The sequence below is a fragment of the Adiantum capillus-veneris genome, chromosome 28 (genome assembly GCF_014529385.1).
Source record: "Adiantum capillus-veneris isolate H3 chromosome 28, ASM1452938v2, whole genome shotgun sequence".
Taxonomy (NCBI): Eukaryota; Viridiplantae; Streptophyta; class Polypodiopsida; order Polypodiales; family Pteridaceae; genus Adiantum; species Adiantum capillus-veneris.
In genome coordinates this window covers 66437806-66450109 of record NC_140958.1, presented here as the reverse complement: position 1 = coordinate 66450109, position 12304 = coordinate 66437806, and the positions used below count along the sequence as shown (strand labels likewise).

The following is a 12304-nucleotide window of genomic DNA, read 5'->3' as shown; positions in this document are numbered from 1 at the left end:
ACTTGGCGTACATTCTTCAGAATGGGCCAATTTCGCACTTTATCCAACTTTTCAGGATCGAATTGAATGCCATTGCGAGTAATGATGTGACCCAAGTATAGAAGCTCTTTCTTAAAGAATTCACACTTAGGAGCTTTAGCATAAAGCTTCTCAGTTCTTAGTACTTCGAGAACAGCGCGTATATGCGCTAGATGCTTAGGCAAACTTCGGTTGTAGATCAAGATATCATCGAGAAATACAACAACGAAGCTGCCTAAAAATGGTCTCAACAGATCATTCATCATTAGTTGAAACGTAGCTGGAGCATTGGTCAAACCAAAAGGTAAGACCAAAAACTCGTAGTGACCATAACGCGTATGGAAGCGTGTCTTAGGAATATCTTCCAGTTTGATCCGTATCTGATGATAGCCTGATCGCAGGTCTATCTTCGTAAAATACAACGCTCCCTGGAGCCGATCTATTAGATCGTCCATGCGCGGGAGTGGATATTTGTTCTTGACAGTGAGCTTATTCAACCCCTTGTAATCCACGCAGAAGTGCATAGTGTTATCCTTCTTTCGAGAAAGTAACACTGGCGCCCCCCACGGAGACTTACTTCGTTGAACAAAACCCCTGTCTAGATAATCTTTCAGCTGTTGCTGAATCTCGTCCTCCTCGGTTTTACTAAACCGATAGGGTTGCTTTGAGAAGGGCTGACTACCAGCACCAACTCAATGCCATGATCTACTCCTCTCGAAGGCGGCAAGCCAGTAGGTAGATCATTAGGAAAAGCATCCTCGAAATCAGTCATGATTTCTCGGATAAGGTTGGATTCGTCGGAATCCCCAAGTTGAACAGAAGAACATGAAACATTTTTACGAAATTCAGTGTGAGAAGTAACAAGCACTAATGAATCAAACCAAGCAGATGGTACACATTGATGAAAGTCAACATCAGAAGACTTTATTTCTTTATACATTTCCAAAGCAATAACAATTGGTATTGCAAAACCATTATTTACAGACTTCTGATTACCAAGCGATACAGATACATGAGGCATGTTCTGCTTAACAAAAACAAGAGAGTGATGTACATAGTCTATATACAATGAGTCTTGTTTATCTTAAAACCATGGAATTCGTAAAATAACATTTGCTTTGTCCAGGCGCATGATGTGGAAATCCAGGTTCTCTTTGTAATCAGCCAGCTCGAGCGACAAGTCTGGAACCATCCGATTCCATACATCTGTATCCACGCCACAAGCCATCTTCACGCGATACTCATGGTCACCATCTCGCGTCCGCAGGCTCAGTTTCTGCACCAATTTTGCATTCACAAAATTGTGTGAGCTTCCAATATCAAGGAGTACGGTCACGTCGTGACCATTGATCTTCCTGGGGAAACGGAGAAGATCGTGCTTATCAAACACTTTGGTGCTAAAAGTACAGTTAGTGCATGAATTGTGCGCTAAATGATGGACTTCAACTTGAACAACATCAGAGTTACCTGAGATCTCGTGAATCTGAACCAAAGGGCGACCTTGCGGTTTTTGTTTCTTCTTCTTCTTCTTGGGGCAATCCTTGATTTGGTGACCCGTCTGGCCACATCCAGAGCAAGCCCCCTTCTTCACAGCATCAACAATTGAAGCATTTTTGGCTTTCTTCTTCTCCTGAGAAGATCTCGGCGGTGATTTGGACTTATGCTCGAATCGAGGAAGCGACCCTCATCGGATTGATGGGCTGCTGTTCTTTTCTTCTCATAATTCGCTCCATTTATTAGATGGAACGTTCTGGCCTTTGCGACTGCATCCTCGACATCAGTCGGGGCTTTATCCTTAATTAAGGCCCAACGGTAATCCTCATGCAATCCCAGCGGATACATGTGCACAGCGTGCGTAGAATCCACCTTGCAGAAGGAGAGCGCCTCTTTGAAAGCCGTCGTATATTTATGAAAAGACAGAGTTTTCATTGAAAGACTCTGCAGTTTGGCATAAGCTTTCAAAGGGTCCATTTTAGCGAAATCCTTCTTGAATTTCATGCAAAAATCAGCCCACGTCGTAGGCTTCTCTGTCATGTCGCGCCACCAGGTAAGCGCCTTACTGCGCGGATAGAGAGGAATCGTTTGAATCCTCCGTTCATCATGCTTTCCATGGAGATCAAAGTATGTGGTCCACTGGTACAGCCAGTTATTTACGGCCAGTTCTGTGCACTCCTTCTCTTCGCCTGAGAAATTTGTAGTTTTGTACGAAATCGTGGCAATCGGACCACCCTGTGAATGCCCAAAAGCAACAATCTGCGTCCGCAATTGTTGGAGATGAGTTTCGTCCTCGGAAATACGCGTAGTTGTCGACTGAGCCATATTTTCGAGAGTAGAGAGTTGGGAACTAACCCCCTGCACGACCCCTTCGAGAGAGGCCAAGCGAAGGTTCGTTTGAATGTTCGCGTTTTCTAGAGCGGTAACACGCTGGTCGAAACTCTGGAAAGTGCTTGTAATCCATGTATAGACAACATGCGTGAATGGAATTTGTATATTACCTGGCGCGTCGTCACGCTGCACATTTGACTTGGAGGAATCCATGGCGAGGTGCGTGGAAAACTCAAAGATTCACGGGAAACCGGACCTTTTTTGCACTTTTCGGTCGCGAAAAGTTGAAGTTTGAAAAGCTCTACGCGTCGGCATGAGCGTCTGAAGGCGAGCAGGTGATGGCAGGGGCGCGAGAGGGCGAGCAGATGGGAGAGGGTAGACTCGAGAGAGGAGCAGAAGAAGGAAAATGAAATTCTCTGTAACTTACAAAGCTCTGTAAGTGAGTTTTTAAAAATGACAGGTTTCATACCTTAAAAAAAGAAAAAGCCAAAGTGTCTTGGGCACCCTTAAAAAAAAGGGTCAATTTATTAAACAAAATATGGCGTTGAAACTTAACTCAAGGCCAAAATCTGCCAGCGTAAAAACAATCAGCGAAGGCTTCAGGAAGTGCCGAGGCGTGGAGAGAGAGGGTGAGCGCTGGTGCAATTGGGAGGCTTGCGAACGCTTGTGCCCCACATGCGACAAGCTTGAAAAAAAAAACTCCACGCCGGTTCCATGCTGGAACCTCACGTTGCCTCCTTCCTCCACCTCAGAAAAAAAAACAGCAGCGTTGTACTTAAAGGAGAGAGGTACTCTCTCTCTCTCTCTCTATTCACTGCAGCAGTACACAGAGAGGGAGTTTGGTAAAGGATGCTGAATTTTATGCCCAATGAGCAAATTAAACAGCAATGGAGTGATTTTCATCGAAAACCACATGAAAAAATCAGCAAATCTTGTATTCTACTGCAATAAAACACAAGAAGTCAGTAAAATTGCTGATTTTAAACACTCCCGCCGATTAGAGACACTGATTCTTATCCAAAATTAGTAAGCATTAAATTTCACCTGTACACATGCTCATGAGAAGAAAATAATCAATTAAGCAGTTAATTACTAAAAATTACGCGAACTCGAGGTTCCTCGACTCGAACCGATCCGTAGGTGTGCACACAGTCCTTCGTGCAGCCAAGCCGACTCTGATACCATGAAACGAAACGAGGAGAAAGGATCTCTCGACTACTCAGACCGCCTACAGATACGCATCGGACGAACCACCCGACCATAGCCACCATCCGGCAGCTCCCCCGTGTTGGGGCGAGCGTCCGAGAACGTGGGCCTGCACCTGTAAGACCGAGCGTCCCATACCACCCGGCCTCACCTCCTCGAGGTGACCTCGCGCACTCCTAGCCTCTCGGGCTAACCACTAGCACTCTGTCAGTGGGGGTCGATAACTGCAAATGAGGCCTTGGCCTCCCTTTTATAATAATGGCCGGCCACACCGGCCGTGTTCACACTACGTCCGCCCGGATACTGGACGCCCATCTTGACGGCATCTGGGCTAGATCCCCTCTCCTGTGAGCGGGACATAACATCACAACCTTCCAAGGGCATTACGTAGAAGTCCTCATGCCCCAAATACCCCTGACAATGCAACCCAAGTCAGCCAATGACAGGTGTAATGGCTATGTCCCTGTCGGGTGCCGCTAGAACTGCCTCTGCTAGTGGTCCCATCCAATCGGGTGTGATCTCGAGCCACGCGGCCAATTCAGGTGAAATGAAGTTGGCCTTGGCTCCTCCATAAAAAAAAATCAGGGCTTCTTGGTCTTTCACTTGCCCCATGCTTGGCAAAGTTTTGTACTCTCGTCCATTGTGCTTGGGTCAATAGCCACGCAATCTGGAGCCAGTATGACTTTTTGGAAGACAAAAGCAAGAAAGCCCGAGAGTTTAAAGAAGGTGGATAGTCAATTAAATTTGTTCTTTCGGTGCCTTCTTAGGGCACTTCGCGGAGATGTGCCCAGTTTCTCCGCATCCAAAACACTTCCCTTCTTTGATGTAAAGAGCTCTCTCTCGAGGAGTGAGTTTGGGTCGTGCATCCTTTTCTTTCTTTTTTGGGTTGCTCCTCCTCTTTCTACTTTCATTGTTCAAAGTCTGTTCGGTCCTTTGCGTCATGATTTCATCTGTGGGGTAGGTCAAACTGCCTGAGTGAATGGAAAAACCCTGTTTTGTAGGACTCGTCAATTTCTGAATGGAATTAGACTTTTGCTCTAAGCAGTGATCTCGGATCTCTGTAGGAAGTCTCAAGGTAAACCGCTCAATCTGTTCTTTGAAATTGATCTTCTTAAATGAAGAGGCTGATAGAGAAGAGCTCCAGAATCTCTTGCAATATGCGTCCAATGTATCCTTCTTGGTCATCCGAAGATGGTTCCAAGCAGTTCGTATGTCGCATTTGTACTCTCGAGTCAGCCAAGAAGAAATGAAAAGCCTTTTAAATTTCAGCGATTTAACTGGCGCTGTCTTGTTCAATAGAAGCGTGGACCACCAAGTTTGAGCATTTCCGCTGAAGTAAGAGGTAGCCCTCCAAATCTTGGAGTGCTCTGAGTAACGCCCTCCAGAGAAAGCTATGTCAAATTGCTGTATGAAAGCCAAAGCCTCAAAGCATCTCTATAACTAGAAAACATGTCAAATTTAATTGACTGTCCACCTGTCTTAAACTCTCGGACTCTCTTGCTTTGATCTTCCAGAAAATCATATTGGTTGGCTTTATAAAAATTCTTCTTCTTTGCATAAAAGCTACTGGCGTTAGAGTCCGAACTGTCCAAAGACGAGTCCTCTGTAGAACTGTCAACAACTAGGCGAGATTTAGACTTCTTTGCCTTTTTCTTGTCCTTTCCGAAGCTTTGCTTTTTGCTTCTCTTTTTCCCTTTTCTGTCTTCTTCGCTCGAGTCAGAGGAGCTAGAAGAACTCTCAGAAGACCAAGAACAAGAAGATCTGGGTACTCCTTCAAATCGAATACGCTTCTTCTGCTTTCTTGCCGATGCAAATGTAGACTGACGACCCAAATAACCCGGGAAGTCAGTTCCTTTCTTCTGCTTTTTGTCGTGCTTTTCTGCTTTGTTCCGCGCGTCAAGAAGCTGAGAAATTCATGCATCAACCATCTTTTCTAATTCTTGCTCTGTATACATCCTTGGAGTAGGAGGTTTCTTGAGTGCCGGTTTGAGGGGTGGTCCTGTGGTTTGCCGCCACTGTGAATGCACCTCGTCGAAGGAGGTCTGGCTCATAAATTTTGCAAATTTCGGGTCCTCCGCAAAATTTAGCATCATCTTTGTTGCATCGTCGATCAATCGTGAAAAGGGCCTCCTCAATTGTCAAAGAATTTGTGTCCTTGATCACTGTCGACATCAAAGCATAGTTCACTTGTAATAAAGTCCCATCTACCTCAGCAAGTCGAAGTCGCTAAGATCGTCATGTAGTATCTGCTTCATGCCAGTTGGATGAAAATCTGAAGTTGCTGCATCTCGCAAGGTGTCCAATAGCCACTTCGGTAACTTGTCTGACTTGTTTCCGGGGAAGGAGCTACCGGTATATCTGACTGTAACTCTGTATTATGATGAGAACCACTATCATTTGCATCATGTGGAATGGGTGCATTCTCCTCCGAAGCCTGAGGGACAAAGGTAGGAGACAAGGGTTCATCAAGAGACATTGTGGGCACTTTCTTTGACGACATCATCGTCTTCTCCAAGAATGAAGCAGAACACAGATATCACCTGTTGCAGGTCTTTTAGGCACTGCAGAAGCATTAATTGGTTACAATGCGAAAAAGAGTGAATTTTTCATGCCTGAGATACATTTCTTGGGACATATCGTCTCAGCAGAAGGAGTAAAGATGAACCCGGCCAAAATTGAGGCTATTTGTGATTGGCCTGACTTAAAGAAATGCTCATGAAACTCAAAGCTTTCTGGGCTTGTGCTCTTATTATTGGCAGTTCATTCAAAAATTTGCAAAGATAGCTTCTTCTTTGCATTTACTCACTTAGAAAGGGGTTCCTTTCAGTTGGGGACTGATAGAGATTACCACTTTTTAGAATCTCAAAAGAAAAGTTGACTGTGGGACTAGTGTTTGCCTTGCCAGACTTGCAAAAGCCATTCGAAGTTTATTGTGATGCTTATGGTCGCAGTCTGGGAGCAATTTGGATGCAAGAAGGCCATGTTATTGCTTATGAGAGTAGGATGTTTTCACGTCGTGAGTTGGTTGCACAGATTTACGAGAAAGAGCTATTGGTTGTTATCCATGCTCTTAAGCAGTGGAGACACTATCTACTCAGAGTTGATTTTACCGTCTTCACAGACCATTAGAGTTTACACTACTACTTGTCGCAGAAGGAGCTCTCGGAAAAGCAGATGTGGTGGGTTAACATATTGTCACAATCCCACTTCCAGATAGTCCATGTTCATGGACATAAGAACTTAGTGGCAGATGCATATTCTTGAAAGCCCTTGGTTTTGGCTATTTCCGCTATACATCATTGAAGCTTCGAGGATATGGTAGATTAGTATGCCACAGATCCTGATTTTGTAGACATCTTTCACCAGGTACAGAGTGGGAAGACAGTTGCAGGCTATTCCCTACGGGACGGCTATTTGACGTGGAAATTGATGTTGTGTGTTACACAACCTGTGAGGGAAAAGGTTTTGACAGAGTGCCATTGTCCACCTTTTTCGGGCCACCACGGCATAGATACCACCTTGAAGGGTGTTGAATGCTACTTTTACTGGCCGAGGCTCAAAAAGGATGTGGACGGGTTTGTTCGTAGTTGCTGGTATGCCAAAAGGTCAAGTTCGACAGGCAAAAGGCACCATGACTTCTACAGCCTTTACCCATTCTCTCCCGCCCTTGGGAAAGCATTTTTATGGATTTCATTTTTGATCTTCCCAAGACCCAAAGTGGGCATGATGGGGTTTGGACGGTCATTGACAGATTTAGCAAGCAGGCCCACTTCATTCCGGTAAATGAGACAGTTAAGCAGGACGACTTGGCGAGACTATTCATCTCACAGATTTTTCGGTTACACGGCATGCTCGAGTCCATAGTCTCGAACAGAGATACCCAATTCACGAGTTTGTTTTGGAGGGTAATTTGTGAGAACATTGGCACGCTGTTGCAGTTCTCGTCCTCATTCCACCCACAGACACATGGGCAATCTGAGATAGCCAATTCAGTGGTTTTGGATTTTGAAAAAAGGCAAGAGAAGCCCTATGGGCTATAGGGTAAAATACAAGGCTGGGAAAAATACCTTGCCTGGAGGAGCCTAATGGCCATGTAACCGAGCCAAAACCCAAGGCTAAACATAACCCGGCCTGAGAAAACAACCTCACACTGGCCGGGCACAGCCACAAAACAGCCCTCAATCCCTAACACCTGTCCTCTGGGAGAAACTGGGACGGACTGGACGAATTCAGAGAGATGCCTGGGGGGGCGTGCAATGCGAAGGCAAAGGGGAATGAGGGAGGCAGCGCGAGGAGGGAGGAAGGCGATAGGTGCACAACAGATGCGAGTTCCCCGATTGTATACACTGGTGAGTTGTTTGATCCTATTTATTTATTTTGTCATTTTGGGTATTGATTTAATTGATTTAATTGACATGAGTCTGGTTTGGGTAATTCATGTGGGGTATTTACGTCCCCTAAGAGAGTATATCAGCATCTTGTCCCCATTGCTATAATCATCTAATTCATTGCCTGATTGGTTGGTTTGAGCAATCTCTCTCTCTCTCTCTCTCTCTCTCTCTCTCTCTGATGCATTTTCTCTCTATCTCTATGCTTCCGCACCGTCAACTTTGACATGTACTTCCATCTCAGCCTGCCAAGTCAGCAAGCTGCTCCCCATGTCAGCAAACACCTTGCCATGCCAACAAGCTCCTCACCAGGTCAGCAAGCACCTCTCATGTCAGCAAGCACCTTGCCAAGTTAGTAGGCACCTTGCCATGTCAGCAAGCTCCTCGCCATGTTGGCAAGCGCCTCTCTACCTTGCCCAACAGCTGAAGCTCCTTGCCACCCCATCAAGCTGCTCAAGCCATGTTTGTTATATTGTCCTTTACCAAAAAAACAGTGGAGAGAGAATGATTATGTGCAAAGAGAATTTAAAAAATTAAGCAAAATTTGAATCCAAAACAGCTTCTTGAAGGTTTTTAATATAATTGTTAGTAAGAAAAAGCAAGGGCACTGGCCACCTATATGTAAGTGAAGTAGTGTAGAATGGCCAACCACTCAAAGAGCCCTATAACTAGATAAGAACGTCCCATGACTTGAAAGGAAGGAAAAATGGAAAAACAGCGAGGAAGGAGATACACAAGCGTTATCTGGTAGGTGAAGGGGCTGCCGACCAGTGGCATGTATGTGATGAGCAAAATGAAGAATCAGGGTGAAAGGCATCCTGGAGGTTCAATCTTTATCATTGAAATCAATTTGTAGGAATGTTGTGTAATGCATATGTTGCTAGCACTTGCAAGTTTTCAGCTTTCAACAATTAATGGAGGAGTAGTATTCTGTTTAATTTCACGAATACAATTGTTTAAATTATGTATTTTCTCAAGCACATCATTCATGAGCATCATTCATGAGAGCAAAACAGTATTCTTTTCTTAGTTACTTGGATTGCATGCTAACGTTTTGTTCCACGATGTTTCTTGTGCTTTTTATTGCAGACCATGCTGAATAGCTCTGCAACATCAAACCTGCTTGAAACTAACAGTACTGCAGCAAGACCTTTCCCATCTGGATTCTCTTCTCAGTCCGGCTCAGCTCCTATATTTCCTCACACAGGCAAGAGTACCTTTTGTATAGCTTTACGATTAGTAAGTAGGTAAGACTGGGGCTTTTTACGAAGAAGCCTAGAGTTAAAACATTTAAACGCTGGTCATTAGAGCTTGGTGTGCGTTGTTTCCAACTCGCTGTAATTCAGACCCTACTGGAAGGAGTGTTTTTGCTATATATGAAACAGATGCAGGCTTATTGTCCTGGTTTGACTCTTTTCAGGCAGTATTCCTGGTTTGCATAATGTGCATGGGAGTTACAATATGCCAACGGTACCGTCTTCATTGTCCTCACGAAACTCTGGTCTCGGAGCTGCACCTGGAGGTCCTGTTCACCAGCCGTCTGGAGGCCTTTCGACAGGCCGTTTTGCAAACAACACTTCCTTGTCACAGGCATAATTGTTACATTTTGCAAACATGCTCATGTTGTCTGAATCTGTGGATGTATGATTGCAACGATTTTAAGTAGAAACATTTAATAAAAGGAAGTGGTCGTGTTTGCAGATATCCCATGTGGGGCTACATGGGCGAACAGGCTTGAATGTTAGCACAACTGGTACTTTTAGTGGTAGTATGAATGGGGCAGGTACACCTGTTTCTGGCCCATCTCCAGTTGTACATAGCAGAGGAACAGTTTCTGGTTTAGGAGTTTCTCCGTCCATGATTGGAACTGGGGGCCCTCGGATAACAAGCTCTGTCAGCAGTATGATAGGTGGTGGTGTAGGTAGTAGTTTGAGCAGAAACCTCAACTCAGGGACTGGAATTAACATTCCCAGTTTCAGTGGCTCACGTGTGAACCTAGGTCCAAGTAATATGAACGGGGGCCTCAGCATTCAAGGTCCTGGAAGACCCATAAACAATGTTCTTCAACAAGGTGAGATTGTTTTATGCGATACTATGCATGACACAGACAATTGGGCTTTTGAACAAGGCTGCACAGTAACACTGCAGAGATTATGTATCTGTATGAAAGTGTGATTTTTTGAAGAATTGATGTCTGGTTTTCGGGACTTGTTGTTGAATAGTTTTTTGTGGTGCTAACTTACGCACTGCGTTCTGAGGTAGCCTCATAGCCTGGAGCTAGGGAAGTTGATAAGGAGTGTCCTCGTCTCCTCTATCTGTTTGATCCATATGCACGAAAATGCTGAGTGGATTGTTCTTTGATGCTGGACGGTCATTGTCTGGAAATTGCTTGCATCTAGAGACTATCATTAATCCATTATTCTTTCTAAGTAGCTTATGCTTTTGGTCCCAAATGTAAGCGGTTCATCTTCAGGCCTGGTTGCATCATGTGTGCTAAGAGTTTTCTTTGACGAGCTGGAAAATAGCAGCTATTCATTTTATCCGATCTTTTTGTTGTAGGCTTATGCTTCTCTTCATATTTTTCTGATTATGTGCGCCAAGTTTACCGCCTCAGTTTCTGTGCACGTGTGACACCGATGCACGTTTTTGGCCGAGGCTTTGCAGTTTTTTGCTAGATTCTGGTGCTTGTAATGCCAAAGAAAAAGTTTTAAACTCCACACACTGCTGAATATAGCAGTTTCTGAAGAGCACAGATTCATATTTTTTTTGAACTAGGTTCGTTTGGACCTTCTGGTTCTAATGGTTTATAAATTTATGGCAGCATCTCCACAAATGGTTTCAATACTGGGAAACAATTTTTCTAATCCATTAGGAAATGTCGGGCAAGGCCAATCTCAGGCCACAGCAAATGGACAATTAACCTCAATGGGATTGATGAATGATGCGGATGGAGCAGCTTTTGACTTGAATGATTTTCCACAGTTATCAACTCGTCCAAGCTCTGCAGGATCTCAAGGAGGCCTAGGTTTGTGATGGATTTTACGAAGAATGATTCTTTTCCCATGTTTCTTCTCGAGGATAACTTGTTGTGAAGATTTTTGTTTCTCATAATGTTTCTCAGCCTCTTTGAGGAAGCAAGTTGGGGTTAACCCAATAGTCCAACAGAGTCAGGAATTCAGCATTCAAAATGAGGATTTTCCTGCTTTGCCAGGCTTTAAAGGTTTGACCGATGTTGGCTCAAGAGGTTTTGCTGTATCCTGCTTTTGTTGAAGCCTGATAACCTTTTGAATGTTTCTTTCAACCTTACACAGGTGGGAACAGCGAGTTTTCAGCAGACATGCATCAGAAAGATTCACAACATGAGAGTGCGCTTGCATTGATGCAATCTCAGCAATTTGGGGTCAGCTTTTTTTCTTTAGATGCCCCGCATGTTACATAAAGTCAAATTGTGTCAGAAGCTGGCCTTTCTCTATCTGATCATTTTAGGCAAAATGCGTGACTCAGTAATCGATTGCAGCTATCAAACATATAGTGTGCTGTTGAAGTTTTGAAATCTTTCTAGTTATCTATTTTGTGTTGAGCTGAACAGTATACTATGAAAGAATGAAAAATCATTGCCAAGCCTAACCTTTTTCGAAATCAAAGCATTGCATGATATGGAAAATTTTCCTGCAGTTGAAGCTTTTTCTTACCCAGAAGAAAAAGCCAGTGAACATTAGTTAGAGAGGACTACATACATGCACATACACAAATATGCTATAGACACAATCGAAGAGATTTTTCAAAAGCCTGAAGTGACCTTGGACTTTCCAAACAGTCACATTGACCCATGACTGTCCAAATGCTAATGGTACAAATTATGGTGTTATTCTTTGAAGTGTTCAGCTTACGTGAGAACACAGAATTTCCTTCGTACAAAAAGGACCACTAAGATTATACATAAAAAAGCAAGGTTATTTCTCAGATGACCTTTTACATTTGAAGAGACGAAGTATAAATAACCTTCTGGTCAACCTTCAGAAAACACGATCAGATATCAGCTGAATGTAATCTCAACTTTTAACTTTTTTCCATCCAGGGTAGACACCTTGTAGAGGATAAGCCTAAGTTCTTAACGTTCAGAATTTTAACATCTGATTAAAAGAGAGACATAGCCTTGTCTGCGCTATTGTGCTTTTTTAATGCTTAAATTACCACTTTCTGTAAGTTTTTGATACTCTATGGAGGTGAGGCTTATGATTGATTCATGGATATCTTTTCTTAGAGAACCGGCACTCCCAACATCTTAGAAGAGTAACCAACTTTAAGAAACAAAGAATTGCAAAGGTTCCCATAGCTGAAGCTATGCTCTTTGTATGACACCCGTT

At 43.8% G+C, this 12304-nt stretch overlaps 1 protein-coding gene across 2 annotated transcripts in view; it reads left to right on the top strand.

The window, feature by feature from the left end:
- LOC147420585 (putative NOT transcription complex subunit VIP2) overlaps nt 1-12304 on the top strand; it is a 125611-nt gene that overhangs the window by 43809 nt on the left and 69498 nt on the right. For both annotated transcript variants that reach the window (XM_086503923.1, XM_086503924.1), the window contains exons 3-8: nt 9027-9144; nt 9358-9527; nt 9639-10008; nt 10759-10962; nt 11059-11157; nt 11249-11337. In XM_086503923.1, the coding sequence (XP_086360049.1) occupies nt 9027-9144; nt 9358-9527; nt 9639-10008; nt 10759-10962; nt 11059-11157; nt 11249-11337 (1050 nt within the window). The remainder of the gene's footprint in view (nt 1-9026; nt 9145-9357; nt 9528-9638; nt 10009-10758; nt 10963-11058; nt 11158-11248; nt 11338-12304) is intronic.